We start from the raw sequence: 25,808 nt of genomic DNA, 5'->3' as shown, positions 1-25,808 counted from the left end.
CTTCCACAAATAGGTGACAAGCTAATAATTAGACTATAAGAGTAATCAATATAAATATATATATACATTTAAATAGACAAAACATCGGAGGATATATGCACTAAAAATATGTAAATGAAAGAGCAATTATTAATAGGGTTCTTTATTTAAAATCAAATGAAAAATATAATAATGTATATGTATAAGTACATTATAAAATTATAGTTATCGATTATTTGAGAATAACAGAAGCTGCTGCAGGTAGATTCAATGCAGCTGTGTTGACACGGATGCCAGGTGCTATTTTCGATCCAACGCTGGCTACCAACACACTCATGGAGGTGGGAATATTCAACCAAGCACTTGCGTCAATTGTAATTGGTTTATTGGCGAAGTTGATCAACAAGGCAATAGTCCTGGACTGGTCAAGACGACGAACTATACCTAGAACGTTTTCTCCGGCGACAATAAGCTGAGTGGATCCGGTTCTGATGATCGGGTCTTTTTTAAGGGCCACCAGCTGCTTGGTGATTCCGTAGTGGGAAGTGGGTGATGACTTCTGAGCTGCTAGGTTAAGGGTTTTGTAGTTGGGGTGGACCGGCAGCCAAGTTTTAGGGTTGGTAGAGAATCCGGCGCTGGTAGTGCTGTCCCACTGGAAGGGAGTACGCTCAGGATCACGGGAGGTGACATTGTATCTTCCGGGTCCAGCGTTGCAGCCTGCGGGGTCGACGGTTTCAGCCCAGCTTAGCGGGCGGTCAATCATTCCGATCTCGTCACCGTTGTACAGAACTCCAACACCTGGCAGTACGGCGGCAATCATTGGAATTTGATCAGCACGCTGCTCTCCGTAACGAGAACCAGCTCGATGACTGTCGTGGTTCCCGACGACCCAGTTTGGCTGCTGGCCCTGGGGGATGCTGTTCAGGTACCGGTCAATGATTCTCTTGAAGTCTAAAGGTGATGACTGATTGTTTAGCTGGTTTATGAACATGAAGTTGAAAGGAACGTTGGATCCGTAATTATAGTACTTCATAGTCAAGGACAAACTGGTCCAAGCTTCGGTCAAAATTATTTTACGAGTCCCATTACTTGAGTCCAAGACCTGGCGCCATGATTTCAAGATGTCGTAGGTCTCGTCTTGATCGGCGGTGTAGATATGCTGAAGTGTTCCTGGATCAGTGTCTGGTAGACCAGTATTCGGAATCTTTGGCTCATCTAGAAAACGTGAGTCTTCAATAAGATTCGGGATCGTGTCAATTCGGATTCCATCAACACCACGATTTGTCCAGAAACGTAAGACGTTTTTCATTTCCTCTTGCAAAGCAGTGCTACGGTAGTTTAAATCCGGTTGTCCTGCTGCGAACTGATGAAGATAGTACTGCTTCCGTTGATCATTCCATGTCCAAGCGGAACCTTGGAAAGCACTCAGCCAGTTATTTGGCGGCTTACGCGTCCCATTGACCATCTTAGCGTCCTTCCATATGTAGTACTCGTCGTAAGGTTTTATCTTCTGAACACTTTTTGGAAACCATGCATGCTTATCCGAACTGTGATTCGGCACAAAGTCCAAAACCACTTTAAGCTTCAATGTTTTAGCTTTAGCAACTAGACGCGAGAAATCGTCTAAAGTACCGAAGATGCTGTCAATGTTGGTGAAGTTCGCTATATCGTAACCGAAATCTACCATGGGACTCGTGTAGATCGGAGACAGCCATAACGCACTTATGCCTAAATCTGCCAGATGTTCTAACTTACTCGTTATACCATTCAGATCTCCAACTCCATCACCATTGCCATCCTTGAAACTTCTTGGATACACCTGATAGACAAACGTGTCTCTCCACCACTCGTCAGCATTCTGAGCGAGTGTGTACTCACTCAAAGTGCACAGGAATAAAACTAATAACGTTCGTCGCAACATCTTAACTTGCACTGCCAATTCATTCCGAGGACGCTTCTTTTAACCATGAGACAGATCACAAAAATATTAAATGATAAAATAATCATTAACCTTGTGGTTTTCCAATCAATATTCAAATCTTAGAATTATTTATCTTATCGCTATCTTTGAGCTAAAGATTGTGATCTACTTACTTGTGGGTTTTATAAATCAATAAAAATTTAATCGGTTAACTGAAGTACTTAAGATAGCATTAGGCTATTGATTTTATATATTTATGCGCTCGAGAGTTTATAATCTATTTTATGAATGTACTGATATTTTTTATTATTATATTTACTTATTTCCTTGAAAGCTACATATCGAAAACGAAGAATAAAAAAATTTCAGAAAACACCTCGATTTTTTTTATTTCTATTCGATAATTACAACCCAAGTTATGGCCTTAGAAAGTCGAATCATCATTTGATTAATTAAAAATTACCCATGAGTATTCCTTTTGCAGCATAGAAACTTAATGACGTCTGTCTTGTATAACTTATTATTAACATATATTATGAAAGGTTAGGAATTAAATAAATAAAACCCAACAGTTATGCAACAATATTCTATTGAACTCAAAATTACATAGGTTATAAGTGAAAAAATATTAATTTAGAACAACTGAAGCTGCGGCTGGTAAAGAGATTTTGCCCGTACCAATTGTAATGCCAATCTTAGTATTGGATCCTACACTGGGCGCGTAGACAGTCATATTACTTGGAATATTGAGCCAAGCTTGTGCATCAAAGGTAACTCTCTTATCAGCGAAATTGATTAGCAAAACAATGGGATTCTGCTTTGGCAGTCTTCTAATAACACTGAGAACATTTTCCGTAGCCAGAAGAACTTCAGTATCTCCCTTCTTTATCACATCGTTCGATTTCAAAGCAACTAGTCTCTTGAAAATTCCATAATGTGACTCTGGATCATCTTTCTGGTTAGCTAAATTCAGCGACTGATAGTTAGGATTGACAGGCAGCCAAGTTTTGTTACTAGAAGAGAATCCAGCGCTGGTAGAGTTGTCCCACTGATAGGGTGTTCTTTCGGGATCACGAGTTACGGCCAAGTAATTATCTATACCAGCATTGCAAGCCTGGGGATCAACAGTCTGCTCCCAGGGAATGGGTGCTCCGATCATTCCAATTTCGTCTCCATTGAAAACGACTCCAACTCCTGGTAAAACTGCAGCGAGCATCGTGAGCTCATCAGCCCTCTTGGGGCCCAGTCTGTTAGCTACACGTGGATTGTCGTGATTATCAACCACCCAATTAGCAATGTAATCGCCCTCAGGAATGCTATTCAACCAGCTGTCAATACTTCTCTTGAAATCTAGTGCTGATGATTTGTTATTCAGTCCGGTGACGAACATGAAGTTGAAGGGGACATTGGAACCATACTCGTAATACTTGACAGTCAGTGGTAAAGAAGTGTAGGCCTCAGTCATGATAATCCGCTTCTCACCACCCAGAGAATCAAGTTTTTGACGCCAGCTCTTCAAGAGGTCGTAGGTCTCAGGCTGGTCTACAGTATAAATATGTTTTAAGGTCGCGGGATCATTTGCTGGTTTTCCTGTATTAGGAATCACGGGCTCGTCTAGAAACCTGTCGTCTTCGTACATGAAAATCATCGAGTCAATACGAAATCCGTCTGCGCCGTTCTTAGCCCAGAAAACTAAAGCATCTTCCATTTCTTTCCGGAGATCCGCGTTTCGGAAGTTAAGATCTGGCTGTCGGATTGCAAATTGGTGAAGATAGTACTGCTGACGGATGTCATTCCATTCCCAAGCCGAGCCAAGAAAGACACTGAGCCAATTGTTTGGAGGCTGGCGGGTTCCATTAACTATTTTAGCGTCTTTCCAGACGTAATAGTCGTCATAGGGCTTGATACGGTGAACAGATTTGTTAAACCAGGGATGGTCGTCTGATGAATGATTGGGCACCCAATCAAGGATCACTTTAAGCCCACGCTTGTGCGCTGCTTCCGTTAAATTGTTGAAGTCTTCAATAGTCCCATAAATGGGATCTATTGCAGTAAAATTGGAGATATCATAACCGAAGTCTACCATTGGTGATTTGAAGATCGGTGAGAGCCAGAATGCGCTGACATTCATGTCAACAAAATGGTCGATTTTTTCAAGGACTCCTTTAAGGTCACCGACACCGTCTCCATCGCTATCTTTGAAACTTCGCGGGTAAATTTGGTAAATGAATGAATCTCTCCACCATTCAGATGATGAGTTGGTTGGAACTGATGTATTGTAGTTTTGTGATGAGTCTGTTTGATTATTTGATTCTGGACGTGGTTGATTAGGTCTAGGTGGCCTTGGATTCAGTCCAGGTAATCCTGGAGGTCGTTGACCAGGTCCAGGTCGTTGACCAGGTGCCCACGGTCCAGGTCGTTGACCCGGTGCCCAAGGTTCAGGTCGTTGACCCGGTGCCCAAGGTTCAGGTCGTTGACGAGGTGTCCATGGCCCAGGAAGTGACCAAGGTTCAGAAAGGGGCCAAGGTAATCTCAGAGGGCCTTGTGGTAAAGCAACCACAAAAACAATCGCAGAGATAAAAATTAACTCACGTAACATTTTAAACTGTTGCTACCACTTACTCAACTCGTTATTTTATACCCGTCTGTAGGATAAGCAATTCTTTATAAACAATAGTATGATCGATTGAATTGAATTTCCGCAGTTGCTTCTGTACTATTCATCTACTTCGCAAAACCCGATACTCCAATTCCGTCTTACAATATTAATGACTGCAAATGCTGCACCACATTTTCATTTATTCTTCTATTTTTTATGAACAAAAGATAACTTGTGCAAATATTTTATTATCAATACTTATTGTTGATTCTCGAATGAATAGATGTTCTTATGCTTGTTAAATATTACGTGAATATGAGCGTAGATTATTAATTACTTACTTTAATATTAAGTTATCCAATGACATTTTTAAATAAAAAAATATTCTTCGAAAATCTTAATTCCTATTTTATTTTTAAGTTTAATAGGTCAGGAGACAGAAAATCAGTAATAAAAAAATCATCTATTGTTATATTTCTGTAACTTCACATATTTATTATTTTTATGTCAAAATTTTTCTATTTAAAAAAATATTATTTTATTTATTACAAAATTCCAAAAGTTTTTAAATAAATTATCAAGCTATTATAATTTTTTTTATTTCTTCAACATAAATACAAAATACATAAGTAGCTAAACTATAACATATGTAAAATCACGAGTTTAAATCAAAACGGCATCAGAACAATGGATCCATACCCTGGCATTGCCAAAGCCGTTGTATCAATTACGTTCCAAGAGAAAGTCTTCCAATCCCGATTAGTCACAAGGATCCTCATCCTCTCCGGAATGTTCATCCAGGCCGAAACATCCAAAGTCACTGGTTTGCTTCCGAAATTTTGTACCAGGGCATAAAGTCTCTTTGCAGAATCCGTTGGACGCCTGACAACCCCTAGGACATTATCCCCAATGACCACTGTCTCAGTGGTTGCATTGACCAACCTCCCAGATTTCTTCATTGCCATCAGCTTAATGAAGATCGAAAAGTGGGACCTAAAGTCATTTTGTTCACTCGCCAAATTGATGGTCTTGTAATTAGGATTAACTCGCAGCCACGTTTTCGGATTAGTAGAGAATCCCGCGCTAGTAGAGTTGTCCCACTGCATTGGAGTTCTGGCAGGATCTCGCGAAGTCAGTTGATATTTACCTGGGCCTGCATTGCAGCCAACAGGATCCACGGTTTCATTGTACGTCAACCATGTGTCATCCATTCCAATCTCATTTCCGTAGTACATGACGCCCACACCAGGAAGTACGGCAGCCAACATAATGAAATGATCCTTACGTGCGTTACCAATCCGTGTATTGACTCGATTGACGTCATGGTTATCTATTACCCAGTTAGCTTCCTCACCAGCAGGCATGTAATTCAACCAAGAGTCAATAGCTCTCTTGAAATCCAGTGGAGTTGATTTGTTATTCAATGCACCCAACAGCATGAAGTTGAAGGGGACATCCGACCCCGAACGATAGTAGTTCATTGAGTACTGCAACTGTTCCTGCAGCCCCGTGAAGCTTTCAGTCATCAGAATCTTCTTACCTCCTGGCTGAGCGTCCAGAACCTTACGCCAGCTAGCAACCAGGCCAAAAGTCTCATTCTGGTTCCTCGTATAAATATGATTCAGCGAGTTCCAGTTGTCTGCTGGATACCCACTATTAGGAATCACCGGTTCATCAAGCAGCCTTGAATCTTCGTATGCATGAATGATTGCATCAACTCGAAACCCATCAATACCTCGATTGGTCCAGAAAACTAGCACGTCTTCCATCTCTTTTCTCAAAGCCGCGCTCCTGAAGTTCAAATCCGGTTGTTGAGGAGTAAACTGCCGGAAGTAATACTGCTTCCGCTGTTCATTCCAAGTCCACGCCGAACCATGAAAAACACTCAGCCAATTATTTGGCGGCTTACGCGTACCATTCACCATCTTAGCGTCCTTCCAAATGTAATACTCATCATATGGCTTTATCCGCTGCACAGACTTCTGGAACCAGGGATGCTTATCCGAGCTGTGATTAGGCACGAAATCCAGGATAACTTTAAGTCCTCGTTGGTGTGCAGCTTTTGTCAGAACATCCATATCCGCCAGAGTCCCAAAGACCGGATCAATGTCAGTGAAGTTGGCGATGTCATATCCAAAGTCAACCATCGGACTCGTAAAGACCGGGGATATCCAGAATCCTGCAACTCCCAATCGAGCAAGATGGTCGAGTTTGCTGGTGATTCCTTTCAAGTCTCCAACTCCGTCTCCATTGCTATCTTTAAAACTACGCGGGTATACTTGATAGATAAACGAATTCTTCCACCATTTTTCCTGTGCGGTAAAAATGCTGGGTACCAGCAGACAGATTATCAATAACTGCCACATTACGGCTGCTATTTCTATCTCCACAGGAGGGTTCTTATAGGCAGTATTGTAAAAATTATTGATAAGATTAGATGGAATTTATCTGTGAGGTAAAGTGGGCGAGGGGAAAAGGAATGATTTAAAAGAGGGGCAAGTAGGTAAAATCAGAATGTTGGAACTGTTTTAAAATCAAATTATAGTTTAAAACTACATCAAAAGTTTTCAAAGCAATCAAATGTTCACGTCGATTATTCTGCTAAATTGTATTTATTCATGTGTAATATATGAAGGGTGGAGGTGGCGGAAGGGGGTGTGTAGCCGACGAGGGGATGAGAGAATGAAAAGGGCGAATGGGATAAAGGGAAAGAGAATGAAATTGAGATAGATGAATTTTCGTATAATCAATTTTAAATACAATGAGTTAAACACACATCATTCAGTAATCAAATATACAATAGATATCCCAGATAGCGCTCAATCTAGAATTTTATCAGAATTGTAATGGATATGCTTTGTAGATTGATAAGTTATTTTTTCAATGAAAATTAAAATTGTTTAATTTATTTTATAATATAATTACCAGTAATAAAAATTAATAGTAGATACTAAAGAATATAAAAATTAATTTGGTTTTTTTAATGACATAATTATTAGATTTGACAATTGTATATCAAAAAATTATTTTTATAATTTTTTTTTTTTTTTAATTAATTTATTGGCCAACCTTCAGAGATATCACAAAAACGTGTTGAAATAAGTTAATTTGGAATTTAATTTTTATCAAATTAATACTCATTATTTTTTTTCATATTTCTGATAGTTTACCCAGAATTAAAATTTTAAACGCTCGATATCCAGAAGACAAAAAAATAATTTCTATAAATTTTAAATTTTAATTTCTGGCTAAACTACCAAAGATACATCAGAAATTGAGATGAACAATTTTAAAGCAAATTAAATTAACTACAAAAATAAATCTGTAACTTTTTTCATAAACTCAATAGTTTCCAAGTAATTTCACTTCAAAGTCAAATATATAAAATCGTAATTTTCAAGATTAACAAAATTTTGTTTTATTCTCTAGTAAAAATATGTGACCTTAGTTTCCTCTATTAATAACTTTCTTATTGATTTAATTATTTTAATTAAACACAGTTACATACGTTCATTTTAAACTCGACCCAAGTGTGGAACGTTAGTTTTATTATGAAAAAAGAATGGATCTAAAAATAAGCATTAATTAATTATAATTAAACAGTAAATAACATTAATATGAATTGATACGTCATCGGGTATTCCCAGAGTTAACAATAGAAATTCATATCGTGGAAATATTTATTCACTGGTAGCTTGAAAGTCCATTTATAAAATGAATGTCAGGTAATTTTAATGTTTACCTTTGATATTATGAATTTACGAAGCTAAAAAACATTATTTATAATAAAAATAATAATAATTGCGACTGACATTCTTGGCGTCAGAAAAATAATTTGAAATATTTTTAATTACGTTACAGATGTCACATTTTTATTACGAAACGTCGTATAATAATAACAGTTGTATGTATTTTCTTACGTAAGAAATGAATACAAGATATCAAATGCAAAGGAAAATATAATTTGAATTATAATTAATTTTTTTTTCGTATAAAAATTTTTAAAAAAATGAAAAATTGGAATTTAAAAATACTTTTTTTTGCCCTTTAAAAATTTGTTTCCAGTAAATTAAATAAATGATTATTAATTATTACTATAGATAATTAACAAATTACTAATTTTTCTTTTTACAGATTTTTTTTTTCTGAAATTCAAACTGTCGGTAAACTATTGAGTTTCGGTAAAATTTATGAGAACCTTTTTTATCAGAAATTGAACTTGGAATAAATTTTTGAAACTTTACTTTTACGGGATTTTTAATAGAAAAACTTTTTCTTTAATTTTTGTACTGCGTATTTCAATACACGAAAAAAATTGAACCTTAAAAATTTTAATTATCCTTAATCATCAATTTTGGTCAAACTATCGAAGATACGATAAAAAGTATAAGGAACAATTTTGTAGGAAATTAAATTTTGTACAAAAAAGATTTTTATGATTTTCACCATAAACTAAATAACTGATAAGTACCCGATATCATTGATTTCAGCAAAAACGTTTTTGTTTAATTTCATATTCTGACGGCTTGTAGGTACGACGGACATTCTGTGATTTATATTGATGTAGAAAATTAAATTATTTACACAAAAGTTATTGATAACTTTGCACCTGGATTGGATGCTTTGGGAGTTATTTTAATCAGAAATAATAATCTGATTTGCATAATTTACGAGATCAATTTTGATCGGAATTTCTTAATGTAAAATTAATAAATTTCATAACTAAATTTAACCATCTTCATTGAATTAATATTAAAACCACGTAGTATTAATATTAACGATAATAATTATTATCACACGTTAGCAGATTAACTGTAACGAGAGATATTGTAAATTATCGTTAATTTAATCTAAATTATGTTTTATCGATAACTGAAATACTTCAACCGAAAAATTATTTTATACTTATTCTTCTTAAAAGTACTTATGGTCGCTAAGAAAATTAACCAGCCATTTTTTTTTTTCTATTACATTATTTTTACCGTCCACTTGGCCGAGTTTCTCAAAAACTTGGGCGCCAGTTATTTAATTTTTTTTATTTTTTGTAAAATCTATAATAATTTTATTTAAATTTTGAACCCGTGACTCAAGTCAAACCAAAATTTTAATTAGTTTGAATTAAAAATTTTTTTTTTTAATTAAACTTTAAAATTTTTCGTATGGGGAAAAAAAAACCAAATTTTTATCAATTAAAGGAATAAAAAAAATCAAAAAGAAAAAACCACCGAAATGAGATTTTCAAAATCTTTTATTATTTATTTTCAATGAACATTTACTATGAAATAAAATAATTATAATCATCACAATACAACAGTTCATTTAACCTCACATTCAAAAATAATTATTTCACAAATAAAATAAACACAAAAAAAATAATTACAACATTAGTTACTAAGCAATTCACTATAACCTCAATAAAGAATAACTGAAGCTTCCGCTGGTAAATAAATTTCTGTGGTATCCATGATAACTTCTGAGGGTATACCAGACCCGACACTGCCCGCGAAAACCGTCAACTCAGCCGGAATATTCATCCAGGTCCTGGCATCAACCACCACTGTTTCATTTTTGAAATTAACCAACAAAACAACAGGTTTCACATCTGGCAGCTTTCTGATCACTCCAAGAACATTTTCCGTCACTAAAATGACTTCGGTGGTTCCTGTGGCTACCACCGGAGTCTTCTTGAGCTTGACTAGTTGCTTGAGCAACTTGTAATGGCTGACATCCTCCATTTTCTGCTTGGCCAAATTAATTTGCTTGTAGTTATCATTTACCGGCAGCCAAGTTTCGTTGGCCGTCGAGAATCCAGCATTCATGGAATCATCCCACTGGAACGGAGTCCTCTCAGGATCCCTTGACTTGAGCATGAACCTTTCGGGACCTGCGTTGCAGCCCGCGGGATCAACGGTCTCGTTCCAAGTCATCTCACGATCAGTCATTCCGATCTCATCTCCGTAGTAAATGATCCCAAGACCAGGCAGCACAGCGGTCAGCATCGACAATTGATCAGCCCTGCCTGCCCCAAACCGGTTGCTGACCCGCGAGTTGTCATGATTGCCAACGACCCAATTGGCCACATGCCCTTTTGGAACCATCCCCAGCCAGGAATCAATAGCCCTCTTGAACTCCATGGTGGTGGAATTAGCATTCAACTGCCCGATGAACATAAAATTCATAGGAACATCACTTCCCGCTTCATAGAACCGCTTCATGCTTTCCATATCTGCGTAGGCTTCAGTTAAAATCAGTTTCTGCTCCTTATCCTTCTTGCTATAAGCATCAATTCGTTTTCGCCAGGTTTTCAGAATCACAAATGTTTGATCCATGTCTTTAGAGTACACATGGTCCAAGCTATCGTAGTCATCAGCTGGAACATTGGCTCCACTAGCTGGCTCATCCAGGAACCGCGCATCTTCAATCAAGTAATTGACCGCATCCATTCTGAATCCGTCTACCCCATGATCAATCCAGAAAATTAAAATCTTCTCCATCTCCATAAGAACCAAAGGGTTCGTAAAATTGAGATCCGGCTGACCCCGAGTGAACTGATGGAGATAGTACTGCTGCCTCACGGGACTCCATTCCCAAGCGGATCCTCCAAATACACTCAGCCAGTTATTGGGCGGCTGGTAGCTTCCATTGACCAGCTTTCCATCTAACCAGACGTAGTAGTCATCATATGGCTTGACCCTTTGGACAGATTGCTTGAACCAGGGATGCTCGTCCGAAGAGTGATTCGGCACGAAATCCAGCAGGACTTTGATGCCCAAAGATTTGGCCCTGGTGGTCAGATTGGTAAAGTCCTCAATCGTTCCGAAGACCGGATCGATGTCCGTAAAATTTGAGATGTCGTATCCAAAGTCCGCCATTGGACTGACATAAATGGGAGAGATCCAGATCGCAGAGACGTTCAAATCCGCAAAATGTTCCAGCTTGCTGGTGATGCCATTCAGGTCCCCAGTTCCATCCCCATCGCTGTCCATGAAACTACGGGGGTAGACTTGATAAATGAAGGAGTTGTTCCACCATTCCTTGGGAGTTTTAGCACTTAGGGTAAACCCAATAATGCACGCACCCAACACAATAATTGAAAACAATGACAGCATTGTAAAGATGACTTTGTTAGACATACCGGATTATTTATAGCGATGTGAAGGTGAGATGGGTTAAAAAATACTGTATTGTAAATAAAATTGGCAGGCTTCTAGAGCATGCGCGAGTTCTAACAGCTAAGTAATTATTTTGTGATGTGTTATCTCAAGGTGTGTAAGTAAGTATGAAGAAAATTTAATTGGAACTGGTTTACGTAAACAGGCCTTGGTTAAATTATCGGTTATTTTTATTATTATTATTAATATTTCTATTATTATTATTTATATTATGATTAGATCATAATATAAACAACACTTGTTTTTTATAATTCCTTGATTAAAAGCCGTGATAATTTAATGAATTCTTGATTGAAATGCTGAGATTTTATTTCTTGACAAAAAAAAAAAAAAAATAACGATTGGAGGAGACTCGAATTAAATTCACTTATGGAATTTAGATACGATTTAAAAATGGTCATTTGAATTCCGCAGTTATGGTCGATGCGAACTAGGATTATTGGGAGAACTAAATGAATATAGACTATTAAGTTATAACGGTGATAGCTAACCAACTAATTTATGATGTTATTGAGCTGATGGATTTGTGGTAATTCACAACAATGACGTCAAAGGTCGAAAAGTAACGTCAAAGGCCGGTGAAAGTGTCGAATAAAATATTTGGAAACACAAACGAAAAGAAATACGAAACTAGATGAAGACTTAAAGCTGAGACCGATAAGATCCGAAAGAAAAGGAAAATTTAGAGGGCTCTTGAGCATGTGAAATTCTAATGTGATCCATATCTAGTAATTATACAAATTAAATGAATAAAGTAATAATTGAAGCTAAAGCTTAAAATTTCGAATAATTTTAAGTGGGGGTTAGAGTAAATTTGTGAAAAATCGGTCTTTTGTTTTTGAATGACATTGTGACCTAAGTCTAAGAAATAGGGTAAAAAAAGGTCCGGAAATGAGTTAGCAGAGAATTGAAATTCCTACAAAAAAGATTCTTATAATTTTAACTTCCCACTAAGAAAATTGTAAATTTTCAAAAATTCGGGAAGTTATTGTTTTCACCTCGATTTACGAAGATCGAGTTTTCATCAGATGTCGACGTTTTGAGGCCCTAGGAAGCTATTCTGACTATTTTCAGAAGGATGTCCGAGTGTCTGTCTGTATGTGTGTGTGTGTGTGTGTGTGTGTGTGTGTGTGTGTATGGATGTAAACTCGTCATATCTTTTTAATGAATTGACCGATTGAGATGGTTGAGGTGGCAACCGAAAGATTTTGTTGGCCGTCAATTTTTCTGAAAATTTCAAATCGATTGATCAAATGGACTCTAAGATATAGAAGAAATACAAAAAAAAAATTTATTTTTTCAATTTTCTGAAAGTTTTTCAGAAATGGCTCCAGGAGCTCGAAAACTGCGGGAAGTTTTGGGGCTGGCCTGCAGAGTCAACCGATAGACCGATTTTTTTTTTATAAATCTAATAGTTTAGAGGTAATTTTAATTTTTTAAAGCAAATAGATGCATTTGCTAGAAAACTCTTGAGATTGTCATAATTTTTAGTTTAAATTCCAAAGTAACAGAAATGGTCCGAAAATTCTGATATCTGATTTTCTAGCCAGTAGTATTTACTAAAAATAAAAAAACCTTATTCATCCTGAACCAATGCTTTAGAAAATTATAATTTCCATTTTAATTCTTTCCAGACATATGTATTCAAATTCTACAGTGAAAAAAATTGAAAACTCAATTGCTAAAATAATTTAAATAATAAAATTATTTTACAAATCCTAGAGAATATATTTCATTACTTTTTTTACTCTTATTTTTTATCCTTCTCTCAACTCTCAGATCTTTTAATTCAATCATTACATTTTTTTATATGAATTTTTTTTAATTTTTTCTCGAGTACTTTGACACCATTTCTTTACATAGACACATACTAGAACAAATAATTTAAATCTTTAATGTTTTAAATCAGATTCTATAAATGACTTTTTTTCTCATTTATAGATTTCTAGTAAAACTTATCTTTATCTTCGTCTAAAAATTATGTGAGAGTATGAATTGGTTGCGTGCTCAAAGTATTTATGCATTAATCATAACGAAAGGTCGTTACTGCTATTTTTTTTTTGTTATCGTCCGTAATTACCCTCATTATCATTACTATTTTTTTTTTAATTACTTGAACTTCTGATATTTATTGCCTAATTATCGGTAGGTCAGATTATAATTTAAGAATGTTTAACAGTATTTGTGTATATGTATATATGAGTAGTGTGTAGGCAAACTTCTCACGGGTACAGTATCAGCCCGAGTCGAAATATTAGATGTAAGTTGAACGTTTTAAACGTAAATTGAACGTTTTTCACGTTTTGAAAGTAAATTGAACGATTTTTTTGTATTTTGGTTCGTGAAAAATTGGTAATTTCATGAGTTATGATCTTAGTTTAATCATAACATTAATTAATTTATTTCAATATTTGTAATTACAATTTTCATAACCTTGATATCATAATATATGAAAAAATATAATAGTGTTAAAGATAGAAGTATGAAACTAAAAAAATTTTTTTTTCAAAATGCGAATTTTTTATTTAAGAGCCAGAAAAGCGAACGACAAAATTTTAGAGAATTGACGTGATTATAATCCAGGAGTACAAAATCGATGAAAAAATTTTTTGGTATGCTCATGTTTTCTTATTGTAAGTCTAAATAGGTTTTAGTTACGTTTTCGATTTATGATACTCCAATCTACGTTTTGAATAAGTTGAAAGCTGTCAAAATGAGTTTTTAATGTCCAAAACGTTCAATTTACGTTCAAAACGTTAAGAACGTTCAATTTACGTCTAATACTTTGACTCGGGAAGCAAAAACAAAAAACAATGCCTCATTATTAGTATCATTTGACCTACTCTTACCGCGCATATGGCTCATAATTTTTTGACACTATTGGAGCAGGATAACTACCTCAAGAGGACGGACATTTGAATTTTTTTTAATTTTTATTACAGTGGGAAATTCGAATTTTTGATAATTAGAACAGGATGACAGCCCAATTTCAAAACATAGTAACTGACGAAAATAAATTTTTTGAAATATGAATTGAGTCATGTTCACAAAACCCCACTAAAACTGAAAATACTAAAAAATCGATTTTAAAAAAATTTGTCTCTTACTACGTTTTGAAATTAGGCAGCCGAGGAGGTTGGGAGCCGGTATCTCAAAAAGTAGGAAGTAAATAAATGTAGAATGAAATTTGCAGGGGGGTGGTGGGGGTATTGAGCTTTAGAATGATATGAAAGTGATTTTTTTATTGTAATTAGTTCAAAAGATATTAATTTTTAAATAGTAAAAATAGTAGGTCTTGTAAAAATTACTTTTGTGATTTAAAATAAAAAAATTATATGAATATGATATATGATTTTTAACAAATGTAATTTAGAAAAAGTATATAAAGTTTTTTTTCTTATAATAGATTAAGGGATGGAGACTTTGAAATCGATAGTTGAAGTTGCGGAAGCCGCGGAAGTAGAAGCCCTTGGAGATTCTCGTTAAAAGTTCAGTAAGCGTTGAGTCGAAGAATTTTCCTTTTATTTGTGTTCGAGAATTATTAATAATGATATAGATACTGTTTTATTTGCTAGAAAATACTTGTAATTTTAAAAAACTCATTAAATATTAAAAAAACCATCATTTTTTTGTCAACCAACAAACTTGTCATTAAATTTGATATTTTTCCGTATTTTACGCAAAATTCTCTTTAGTATGAGTACCCACATCCATGAATTTGATTAATTTCATATATATGTTAAATATTCGAAAATATATCAACTCGATAATTTTTTATTATTCGAACCTGGTGATGTAGGTACTCATTCGAAAGGAAATCTCAGAATCTCAAAGTCCATCGAATCAAAAATTTTATATCTGCTCATTTTACCCCAGTCTTCAAGTCGATCGTACCATATTCCCCAATATATTCAACTCTATACCAACGATAGTTCAAAATAAATAACTGTAGCATATCCTATGCAGAACTTCCTTTAAAATAAGTATCCACAAGCTTATATTTGTATCACCCGCAAAATAAATGTATTATTTTTAAAAAGTAGAAATATATGAAAACTATATTTTAAAATTTTCCGACCATATCCATGTGAGTACTCATTCTTCAGCAAATTGAGTTCTCTAAAAAACCACAGTGTCAAAAAGCTTCTAACCCTCTCCAGTTTTGTCTCATTCTCAAATTAAATTACAGAACTTTTAAAATGCTGTCACGTAACAAAAAGTTTTATCCTAAATTTTATTTTGTTATTTTTCTCTTAGCAACTCTTATATAATAATACAGCCCCAGCAACTCATAAAATTAAATTACGTATACTAACTACTGATGCTTGACCAGAAACTTTAAAAGTTACGGGTTTAGAATAAAATAAAATAAATTTAATTACTGAATAAAAAATATATTGAGGCAACGGTAAAGTTATAAATACTTTTTTGAGCTAAAATAAAATTTTTATATAATTTAATTTCCACCTGTTTAAAAATTTTTTTAGACAACGAGATGACGGACAGTTGACAATAAAAATTAAAAAATCTTGAAATTAAAATCCTCAGTAAACTATTGAAGATACCTCAAAAAAGTACTGAAATAAATTTATAGCAAATTAAATTTTCTAAAAAAAAGTACTCATATATTTGTGCGTTAAATCCACAAGTTTTCAAGTTATCCGCAAAAGTTATAAAGATTGAATCAATTGCCATTAAAAGATTTCGAGTGTCGACAAAATGGCGGCCAGTGGACATGACATGAATACAAGCTCTTTCGACATCTGTCCGCCATCACCGAGCACTCAACTCGAGATACTCAAGAAATCTAGTGTACAGTACACACAGGAAACTCATTAAAAGCGTGTTAGACACGAGTATCGAGTAAAATTTATCATGCCCGGTATATTTACAGGGAAACTCGAAACTACGGATATTACAACTTGTATACGCAGTTATTGATGTTCTTCCCAACTAAATATTTATGCTTCACTCCTCACTTCTCGGTCCTCAAGCCTCACCTTCACTTCTCACTATCATCATTTCTTAAGATTTTTATTTTTTTATCTCAAGGCCTCGAGAGTCAAAACACTCGACACAAACCATTATCTCGAGATAAATTATCGACAAACAATATATATATTGTAAATAGAGCAAGTAAATAGTGGCCAAGATTCTGATTATTATCGTTTTTAATTAATTGATTCATGGAAAAGTTTATATATATATTTTTTTTTTTTTTTTAATTAGAATTTTATGTGATTAGAAAATTTTTTCTGAGCTTCGAAAAATAGGGAGCGGTAATTTAGAGAAAAATATATAGATTTCATTGAAAAAATGAAGGGGGGGGAGGAAAAAAAAATCAAAAATCTGAGGAATAGAAAAAAAGGGGGGAAATGGGGTAATTCAAAAATACTAGATTTTAAAGAGAGGGGAGGGGTAATTAAAAAAAATTCAAGACTTTTAAAACAGAGAAGGGATCGATTTAGAAGAAGAAAAAATTTTCTACGCATCAGAGAAAAAATGAAGGTGTTAGAGGAAAAAGGAGGGATAATTTACATAATGACATAAAGCCAATTAAACTAGAAGCGTAATAATAATAAAAGTACAATTAGATAACTATGCAATTAACTAATTAGTTGATAATATTTTTCCGTTGCATAAAAATAAATAGACAAACTAATTATATAGACAGTCATAAATTTAATTGCAGAGTCGTTGAATATTAAATAATTAATTTTTTTATTTGAAATGATTAATGGTTTTGATTTTTTAATAATTTTCCAGATTTTTTTACTATAACGTAGGAGCTGAATTTATGTAAAAGTGATTTAGAAGTTTCTATTGAAATTTAACGAGCTACAAAACTGTTCTCATACATTTTTATCGTATCTTTAATACTTTGACAGCAATTTGAAACTTCAAATATTTTCACATTTAATTAATCGCCAGTACTTGTAATTAAAATAACTCAGAAACTATGGAATTTATGAAAAAAACAACAAAATACTATTTTGTATAAAATTAAATTTTCTATAAATTCAAATTTGTGTATTTTTATTGTATTTATAAAATTTGCGTTACAATTTAATATTTAATGGGAATTAAAAAATCAAATTTATAGAAAATAAAATATTTAACTCACGTAAATGTTTTAATTATTAATTTTAATGTTTATATTTAATTAAATATGTTAATTAGTAGCCAGTGCAGATGCGTGTAGACTCAAAATTACGAGTCCACGTAATAAATAAAAATAATATGTATATGTATATATATATATATATATATATATATATATATATATATATATATATATATATATATATAAAAGAAAGGAGGAAGGAATAAAAGAATGAAAGAAATGAGGGTGAAGTTTTTTACCCGAGGAAGCCAGTGGCCCATTTTAATTACAGCTTCACTTATCCACGCTCGTTTTAATTCTTTTTATTTTATATATATATTGTACATTATACACGTATATACATTTATGTCGGTAGTCGGTATAGAAATGAGTATGGAGTAAAATAACTCGAGCCATTTTCTCTCTTTGCGAAAAACTCTTAGGAGTGTCGTACGCCATTAAAGTACTAAATTATTTCTTTTTCTAATTATTTTAACAACCCAGTAATCAAATTATTATTATCATTATTATTTTTTAACAGCCGCAAGGTAACGTTACTCTTTTTTTTTTTTTTTAATTCAGTGATTAATTTACGTAAATATTTATCCAAGTACTTTTTCATATATATAACAAGATTATAGCTAAAGTATCGAAGATATGATTAAAATGCACTGAAATAAAATTGTAGGAAATTAAATTTTTCATAAAAAAAAGACTTTGTAGTATCTTATGTAAACTCACACTGCAAAAAATTTGCGGAGTGAACGCGGATTAAATCCGGAATGAATGCGAAGCAGATGACTGTTCATTTATTTAATCCCCTTGGAGTGAAATTTATTCCGAAGGGGAGTTTATTTAAATATTAAAACTCCGAATCGGAGTGAATTCGGATTTAAATCAAATCCGTAATCACTCCGAATTCACTCCCGATTTTTCACAGTGCAGAAGTTTATCAGTAATTTAAATTAAACACGGAGAAATTATTCTTGTTTAAAATGTTATGATGTCATAGTAGTGCCGGATTATATCGGCCACCTGTCGGAAATTGGAATAAACATATCCAAAAATGATTACACTGTAAAAAATTCGCGGAGTGAATGCGGATTAAATCCGGAGTGAATGCGGAGTGAATGAACTTTTAATTATTGACTCCCCTCGGAGTGAAATTCACTCCGGAGGGGAGTTTTAAAAATTATTAATTAAACATAACTCCACTCAATAAAATCGAAGTAAAAATTCGCGTATTACATTATTGATCAGCTGATATGCACACACATACGCACATACATATTTAGGCACACACGCGCACTCGTACACACACGCACGCACACATTCGAACAAACACACGCACACATTTGTACACACACGCCCACATTTGCACACACGCACAAATTTGCACACACGCACACATTTGCATACACGCACAAATTTGCACACACGCACACATTTCACACACGCACACATTTCACACACGCACAAATTTTCACACATGCACACATTTGCACACACGCACACAAACACCTGCACACACCCAAACACACACATGCACGCAAACACACACTCGCACACACACACACACTCACACATTGCTTAGCAGTTTAATATAAATTAATATAAATTTATTTAAGTATTAAAACTCCGGACTAGAGTGAATTGGGAGTGAAATAAAATCCGCGTCACTCCGAGATCACTCCGCTAAAAAAAACTCTCAATTCACTCCGCATGCGGAGTGATTTTTTTTTAAACTCCGGAACTCCGAGTGGTGGAGTGAATGCGGAGTGAATTCGGATTTAATTTCTATCCGAATTCACTCCGGATTTTTTACAGTGTATGGTCATACCCGAGTCAAAATTAAAAAGGTGATTTAGGACTCCCAATTCTACACGAGGGTAAGGATTTAAGAATTTAAAAAAAATCCAGCAACAAATTTAATATTTCAAGAATGTAATTAACAAACAATCCGGTATAAACTGTAACTACTATAGTTTGCTATAAATGATTGAAAACCGATTGATCGTTTTGAAAGAAAATATCATCAATTTCTTGCAGTTAGTGTGCTACTGTACGCTCGAATAAAATGTGTTTTTTTATAAATTAATGTTTTAATACTTATATTTGTTGCATTCCAGAGCAAGATTATACTTTTTTATTGTCAAATATTCAAGAAACATTGACTTTTAATCAATTGTCACTTTTAATTTACTGCCGCGGTAATAGTCACCAACTTTTGAAGCGTGTCAGTATTACCGTGGTTTCACTGGATTCCACGGTAATAGAAACATATGTAGTATCTTAGGTTAATGCGACAATTGCCGCGGTTGAAATATAATTATTCATAACCTCAAAATTAATATAACTCATTGTTTATCTTGTACACTCGTTGTAATTAATGCTTGGCCCCCTGTCTAATTAAGAATTTATAGTCTAAGGGACCAGGCAGAAATGACAACGAGTGTACCCCTTGTATTAAACATTCAGAATTGCAAAAACTCAAACAAATTCTGAAAATACGAAAAAAACAAGTTAAAAAAATAATTAGTGAAAAAAAAAGTGTAATTATAAACATAAAAATTTATTATTAGTGATGAAAAGAAGCGCAAGGAGGCAAAATTATTGCAGAGCTGTCAAAAAAATATATAATAATGATACTGATTAAATCGTATATTCTTGTATCACTCATAATATTAACTGTATTGTTCAACTGTGCCAAAATTTAAACGTGGTGTGCATTATTAAAGTTAAAAGTTTATTTTTTATAAAAAAAACTATTCATTATTTAATTAAGCGTTTGCATTTATAATTTATTTCATTGATTTATGTTTCATCGGATTCCGCGGTAATTGTCACACGGTAATTGTAACATCCACGGTAATTGTAGCGCGGTAATTGTCACAAGTCTCTTTAAAGTCCACGGTAATAGTAGCACTTGGAATTTTTTTAAAAATGCTAATTATTTTAAGAAATCGACATTAAATCATACGCTTAATTTTTCTTAAGGCATAAAATAAGTTAATTATAAATTTAAAAAAAAAATTAAGTCGATATCTTATTGTGAATCTTCAAATCATGCTGTTAAAGTTGGACGGACACATCAAACCGCTGTAACCCGAATGAAAAAGCAATATATGAGCTTCAGTACAATTCAAAATATATGATTAATTATATGGAATTATAAGAAGCCATATATGGAGCCATATACAAAATTTTGCCGAAATATTATATGATTTTATAATTTGCAACATATATATCGGTAATGTATTTTTTTTTACATGCTAACTTATAAATATTGCTTATAATATTTTATACTATAGTTTAAGTTATATGATAAGATATATGATTTAATTATATGACTGACATATAATATTTATACATGTAAATATATAATTATATAAATATATGTTCACATATATTTGTATAAATGTATGTAAATATATATTTATATAGATATATGTTTATATATATTTGCACAAATATACAACTAGAGATTTTAAGCTATAAAATGCTTTTTTTAAATCTCGATACGATTATTTTTCATGAAGTTACAGTCTTGCAAAAATCACTAAAAATTTCTAAAATTTTTTAGTTCCTTTAATTTTTGGTATGAGTGTATTTTTTAAATTATTTATATATAATAATATCGAAATTATTATAATATTGAAATTATAAGTTTATATATAAAACGAGAATATAATTTGAAATGTAATACATATGTATACAATTACATATATTATAAATTATATGGATTATAATAATATTGAAATTATAAATTAATTTATAAGATGAAACATATATTTCACGTTAGAAATTAATATATAAAGCGGACATATAATTTTTGATACAATATCACATGTATATAATCACATATATTATAAACGATATGGATTATTATAATATTGGACGTACAAATTATTATATATGATGAATCATATATTAATCAATATTAATAATTTTGCCGACATATATGTTCAGTTATTTACCATATATTTTTTTATATATTATCGACAGTATATGGTTTTTTCATACGGGAATACCCACACTTACCCTATACAATTTAAAATGTCCACTTTACTGCCCGCGCATCCGAAAAATTAAAAAAGATTTTTGATCTAATTTGTGCAAAATGAATTTTAGAGAAAAATTGACATAAATTTTTTATTTTCTATCGATATTACAAAATTATAGCTAAAGTACCAAAATTTTATAAACATAAACTGACACAACATTGTAGGAAATAGAATTTTCTATAAAAAAGTATCATAGAATTTTTTCGTGCAATGCAATAGTTTTCTGTAATTTTAATCCCAACAAAAAATTTTCAATCCAATGCTCTCTTCTCAAAAAATTTAGTAAAAAATAAAAAATTCTCAACAGACTAAAAAGTCGATTCGCTGGTTAAATAATCTCTACAAAAGCTTTTTTCATTTGGTTTTATTTACCAGTGAGTTTATTTCCACTTTCAACTCCAGACTCCAATAGTTTACTTTATCTAGTTCCAGTGTCTATTTTATACATTTTATATACATATATAAATATATATTTTTTTTTATTAAGTATTTTACATCGTTGACAGATGCCACGGACACTCATCTCAACTCTTAACACAAACAGATTTAATATTACAGACATCAGATCCGCCATTTTTATTTTAAACTTTAAATTATTTTTTTTTCTCTGTAATTTCCCTTCACTTTTTTTTTCTTAAGTATCCTGTATATGGTATACTCTATTTTAATTTTAACATATAGTAATTATAATAATAATTAATATAAAAAAATTTTTAAATTCGCAGTTACTTTGACAGTTTTAATTAAAAATTATCAAGCTTCAAATATATAATAATTAATATTTTAAATTCTTTAGTTAATTAACCATTACTAGACATTGCAGTATTATTATTATTATCATTATTAATTTAAAGAGAGAAAGAGAGAGAGAGAGAAAAAAAAAATTCTAGAGAACGAAAACGCGGAAATTAAAAAAAATTTTAGTCGCGGAGTAGGAGAAAAAAAAAATTTTTTTTAGACTTAAAAATTACAATTTCAAAACCGCGTGACGTGAAAAAGTTTAAAAAGTTTTTCTCAAAGTCAATTTTTCTCATAATTTCTGAGTAAAAATTAAACGAGAGCTTAAATTTGTTATTTTTAGAAAAAAGTGAAAATATACAATTTTCTGTTAAAAGTAATTTGTAATCATCCTCAATATATATTCATACGAACAAATTTACCCCTCCCCCCTTCTTGAAAAATAAAAAAAAAAATTTATTGTAATTTTCTTTCATCTAGATTTTTTACGGAAAAAATCACGTCTCATGTTGTTTGAAGCTCTTTGATTTAAATATACAAACAAAGCATATTCTTTTAATGCTTTTTTGTATATATTTTTCATCGCCTCACTTATAACGTCCGACAAAGGAAAGGCAAGCGTGAAAAGTATGATTTATTCTCTCCCAAAGCGTTCCAAGTGTTATTTATATGCAGAACTCCGAAGTCCTGGTTAAATTGAAAAATAAGTTCGAGTTTTAACAAAACAACTAAAAACAAAGTAATTAAAAGTATCTAAATACAACTTTAAATTAAAATATTCATTTGCTGAATTCTCAATAAAAAAAAAAAATTTTCACGCTTTTCTTCAAAACTACTGCAGTACTTTTCATTAGTCACAAACTATCAACTTTATGTGAAAAGTCGTAACAATCTTTTTTAATGAAAATTTAATTTGCTATAAATTTATTTTTTACCATTTTTATCATATCTTCAATACTTTACCCAGAATTTGATTCTAAATCATTTTTAAAAAAATTTTCTTATCAAAATCACATCCACAACTTAACTCTAATTGGTCAAACATGGGTAGTTTGTGTCCAAATATTCTACTGTAAACAGCCTACATGCTTCCAAATTTTAATGAAATTGTTTATTGAAAAAGGGATTTTCGGGGCTGGCAACATCTCTATCGCATAATTAGAAGTCCAAAGAACCCTTCAAAAATGAATTAGTGAAATTCACTGCGAATTAGTGGATATTCACTATTTCTACAGCTATGAGTATATCACTCATTCAACCAGTGGTATACTTATAGCACTTTCCCACACGGAGAAAATTTTATGGTAAAGGTTACCATCAAGTTATAGTACAATTTTTAAACTGAATTATATGATTGATAATATCATTTAAATTATTAAATAAACAATCTGAATGGTAGTATTTACCATCTATATGGTAAAGCTTACAATTATTTATGATATCCAGAAATTATAACTGTTATTATCTTAAATAATTACTACTATTATAAAAAATCGTAATTCTTAATAACCTGATGGTAATGGTTACTATCAGCCAAAATAATGATGACCATCTAAGCTAATAAAAAATTAAAATATAAACATTATAGTCTGACGCTTGTCTATGTGTAATTTGATTAAGTGGGGAAGTGATTAATTTCACACACACACACACACACACACACACACACACACGCACACACACACGCACACACACACGCACACACACACACACACACACACACACACACACACACACACACACACACACACACGCACACACACACACGCGCATACATACGGGGTCGCACATTCACCCGCACCCATGCGCACACTTACCCGCACATCTGTACACATGCGCACACTTACCCGCACACCTGCACACACTTACCCGCACACATGCACACACGCACGCACAAATGCGCACACTCTCCCGCGAACATGCACACGGGTGCGCACAGACCCGCGCTAGCACATGTACACACACGTGCACACATATATACCCACGCATGTACACATGCACACACTTACGCGAGCACACACACATTCTTAGTTAAGAATTTTTACAACTTTGAATGGTAACAGTTACCATCTTCTATTGTAACAATTATAATTTTTAATAATTACAATTAGCATCTTTGATAGTAACCGTTACCATCATCAATTGTAAGTGTTATCATTTTCAATGGTAATAATAATTATTATAACCACTGAAAAATGTTATTACCATTTTGGATAGTTGAAATTACAAATTTTGTATTGTAGATACAATAATTAATTTCTCTCCGTGCAGTGAAGATTCACTAACTCGAAGTGAATTTCAATGATTCATTTTTAGAGAGAAGACCTACGAATTTATTCAGATTTTTCCTTACAGATTAACATAGTAAAATAAGCGATGGTCGCTAATGACCCATGTTCAACGTTTATGGGTGCTGAAAACAGCGACACCGGATTAGGGTTAAAATCAAAATAACTCACAAATTATTTTTTTTATTAAAAAAATTGAAGAGGCTTTTTTCGTTCACTCTAAAACCAAGTATGTAGTCGACATTAACACACTTGCCGAATAGCATTGAAACACCATAAGCAATCTATAGATTTTCAACACACCGTGAAACGTGTTTCAAATGACTACAAAAAACTATAGTTTTGTTTATGGCCTTTAATATAGAACACATTTAATATGTATTAAAATAATACACTTGTAACACACATGGTTTTAGAGTGTAACCAATACAATTTTCTACAAAAAAGGTCCATACCCGCGAATTAATATTTCCAGCTTTTAAGCCGCTGTGATAAGAAAATTCATTTTTCTTCAAAAATTCGCGTATTTTCATTATTACACGGAAATAAATTTTCTTTAAAAATAACCGTTAAATTCACTGTAATCATGGGACGAATGGCACGACCTAATCATTTGTTGGTAAGTGAGATAATTTTTAACTTTTTTTCAACAAATTTTACCGTAGTCTACTGTAAATTTTATTCGGTTTTCGGTAAATTTTATGAAGTCTAACCTCAAAATAAATAAATTTTTCCGTAATTTTTAATTTGAAAATGGTAATAAATAAAAGCGCCGCATTATGTCCCACGATTACAGTGAATTTAACGGTAATTTTTAACGAAAATTTCTTTCCGTGTATACTGTAAAAAATCAGGCGTGAAACCTGATTTTATTCCAATCTGAATTCACTCCGTCACTCGAAGTTCCGGAGTTTAAGAAAAAAATCACTCCGCATGCCGAGTTA

The 25,808-nt window shown here is 32.7% G+C and overlaps 5 protein-coding genes across 6 annotated transcripts in view; 1 reads left to right on the top strand and 4 right to left on the bottom strand.

Annotated features, from left to right (window-relative positions):
* The window catches only part of LOC130674671 (protein artichoke-like), a 196,061-nt gene that overhangs the window by 151,801 nt on the left and 18,452 nt on the right, over positions 1–25,808 (top strand). The gene's annotated exons all lie outside the window — the stretch shown is intronic.
* LOC130674728 (alpha-glucosidase-like) lies at positions 127–1,921 on the bottom strand. The gene has a single exon (XM_057480148.1). The coding sequence runs from the start codon at positions 1,898–1,900 to the stop codon at positions 212–214; it is 1,689 nt and encodes a 562-aa protein (XP_057336131.1). The 5' UTR covers positions 1,901–1,921; the 3' UTR covers positions 127–211.
* LOC130674685 (alpha-glucosidase-like) lies at positions 2,473–4,527 on the bottom strand. Its single transcript, XM_057480095.1, has one exon. It carries the CDS (start codon positions 4,497–4,499, stop codon positions 2,529–2,531), a length of 1,971 nt encoding a protein of 656 aa, XP_057336078.1. The 5' UTR covers positions 4,500–4,527; the 3' UTR covers positions 2,473–2,528.
* Positions 4,966–6,887, bottom strand: LOC130674721 (alpha-glucosidase-like). The gene has a single exon (XM_057480137.1). It carries the CDS (start codon positions 6,863–6,865, stop codon positions 5,168–5,170), a length of 1,698 nt encoding a protein of 565 aa, XP_057336120.1. The 5' UTR covers positions 6,866–6,887; the 3' UTR covers positions 4,966–5,167.
* Positions 9,730–11,662, bottom strand: LOC130674691 (maltase 1-like). Its single transcript, XM_057480105.1, has one exon. The coding sequence runs from the start codon at positions 11,630–11,632 to the stop codon at positions 9,911–9,913; it is 1,722 nt and encodes a 573-aa protein (XP_057336088.1). The 5' UTR covers positions 11,633–11,662; the 3' UTR covers positions 9,730–9,910.

The sequence above is a fragment of the Microplitis mediator genome, chromosome 1, assembly GCF_029852145.1.
Source record: "Microplitis mediator isolate UGA2020A chromosome 1, iyMicMedi2.1, whole genome shotgun sequence".
NCBI lineage: Eukaryota > Metazoa > Arthropoda > Insecta > Hymenoptera > Braconidae > Microplitis > Microplitis mediator.
The sequence above is the reverse complement of the archived record's forward strand: the minus strand, read 5'-3'. Positions and strand labels throughout refer to the sequence as shown.

Coding starts and splice junctions, on each gene's coding strand:
- LOC130674728 (XM_057480148.1), bottom strand. CDS start 1,900: ATGTTGCGACGAACGTTATTAGTTTTATTCCTGTGCACTTTGAGTGAG.
- LOC130674685 (XM_057480095.1), bottom strand. CDS start 4,499: ATGTTACGTGAGTTAATTTTTATCTCTGCGATTGTTTTTGTGGTTGCT.
- LOC130674721 (XM_057480137.1), bottom strand. CDS start 6,865: ATGTGGCAGTTATTGATAATCTGTCTGCTGGTACCCAGCATTTTTACC.
- LOC130674691 (XM_057480105.1), bottom strand. CDS start 11,632: ATGTCTAACAAAGTCATCTTTACAATGCTGTCATTGTTTTCAATTATT.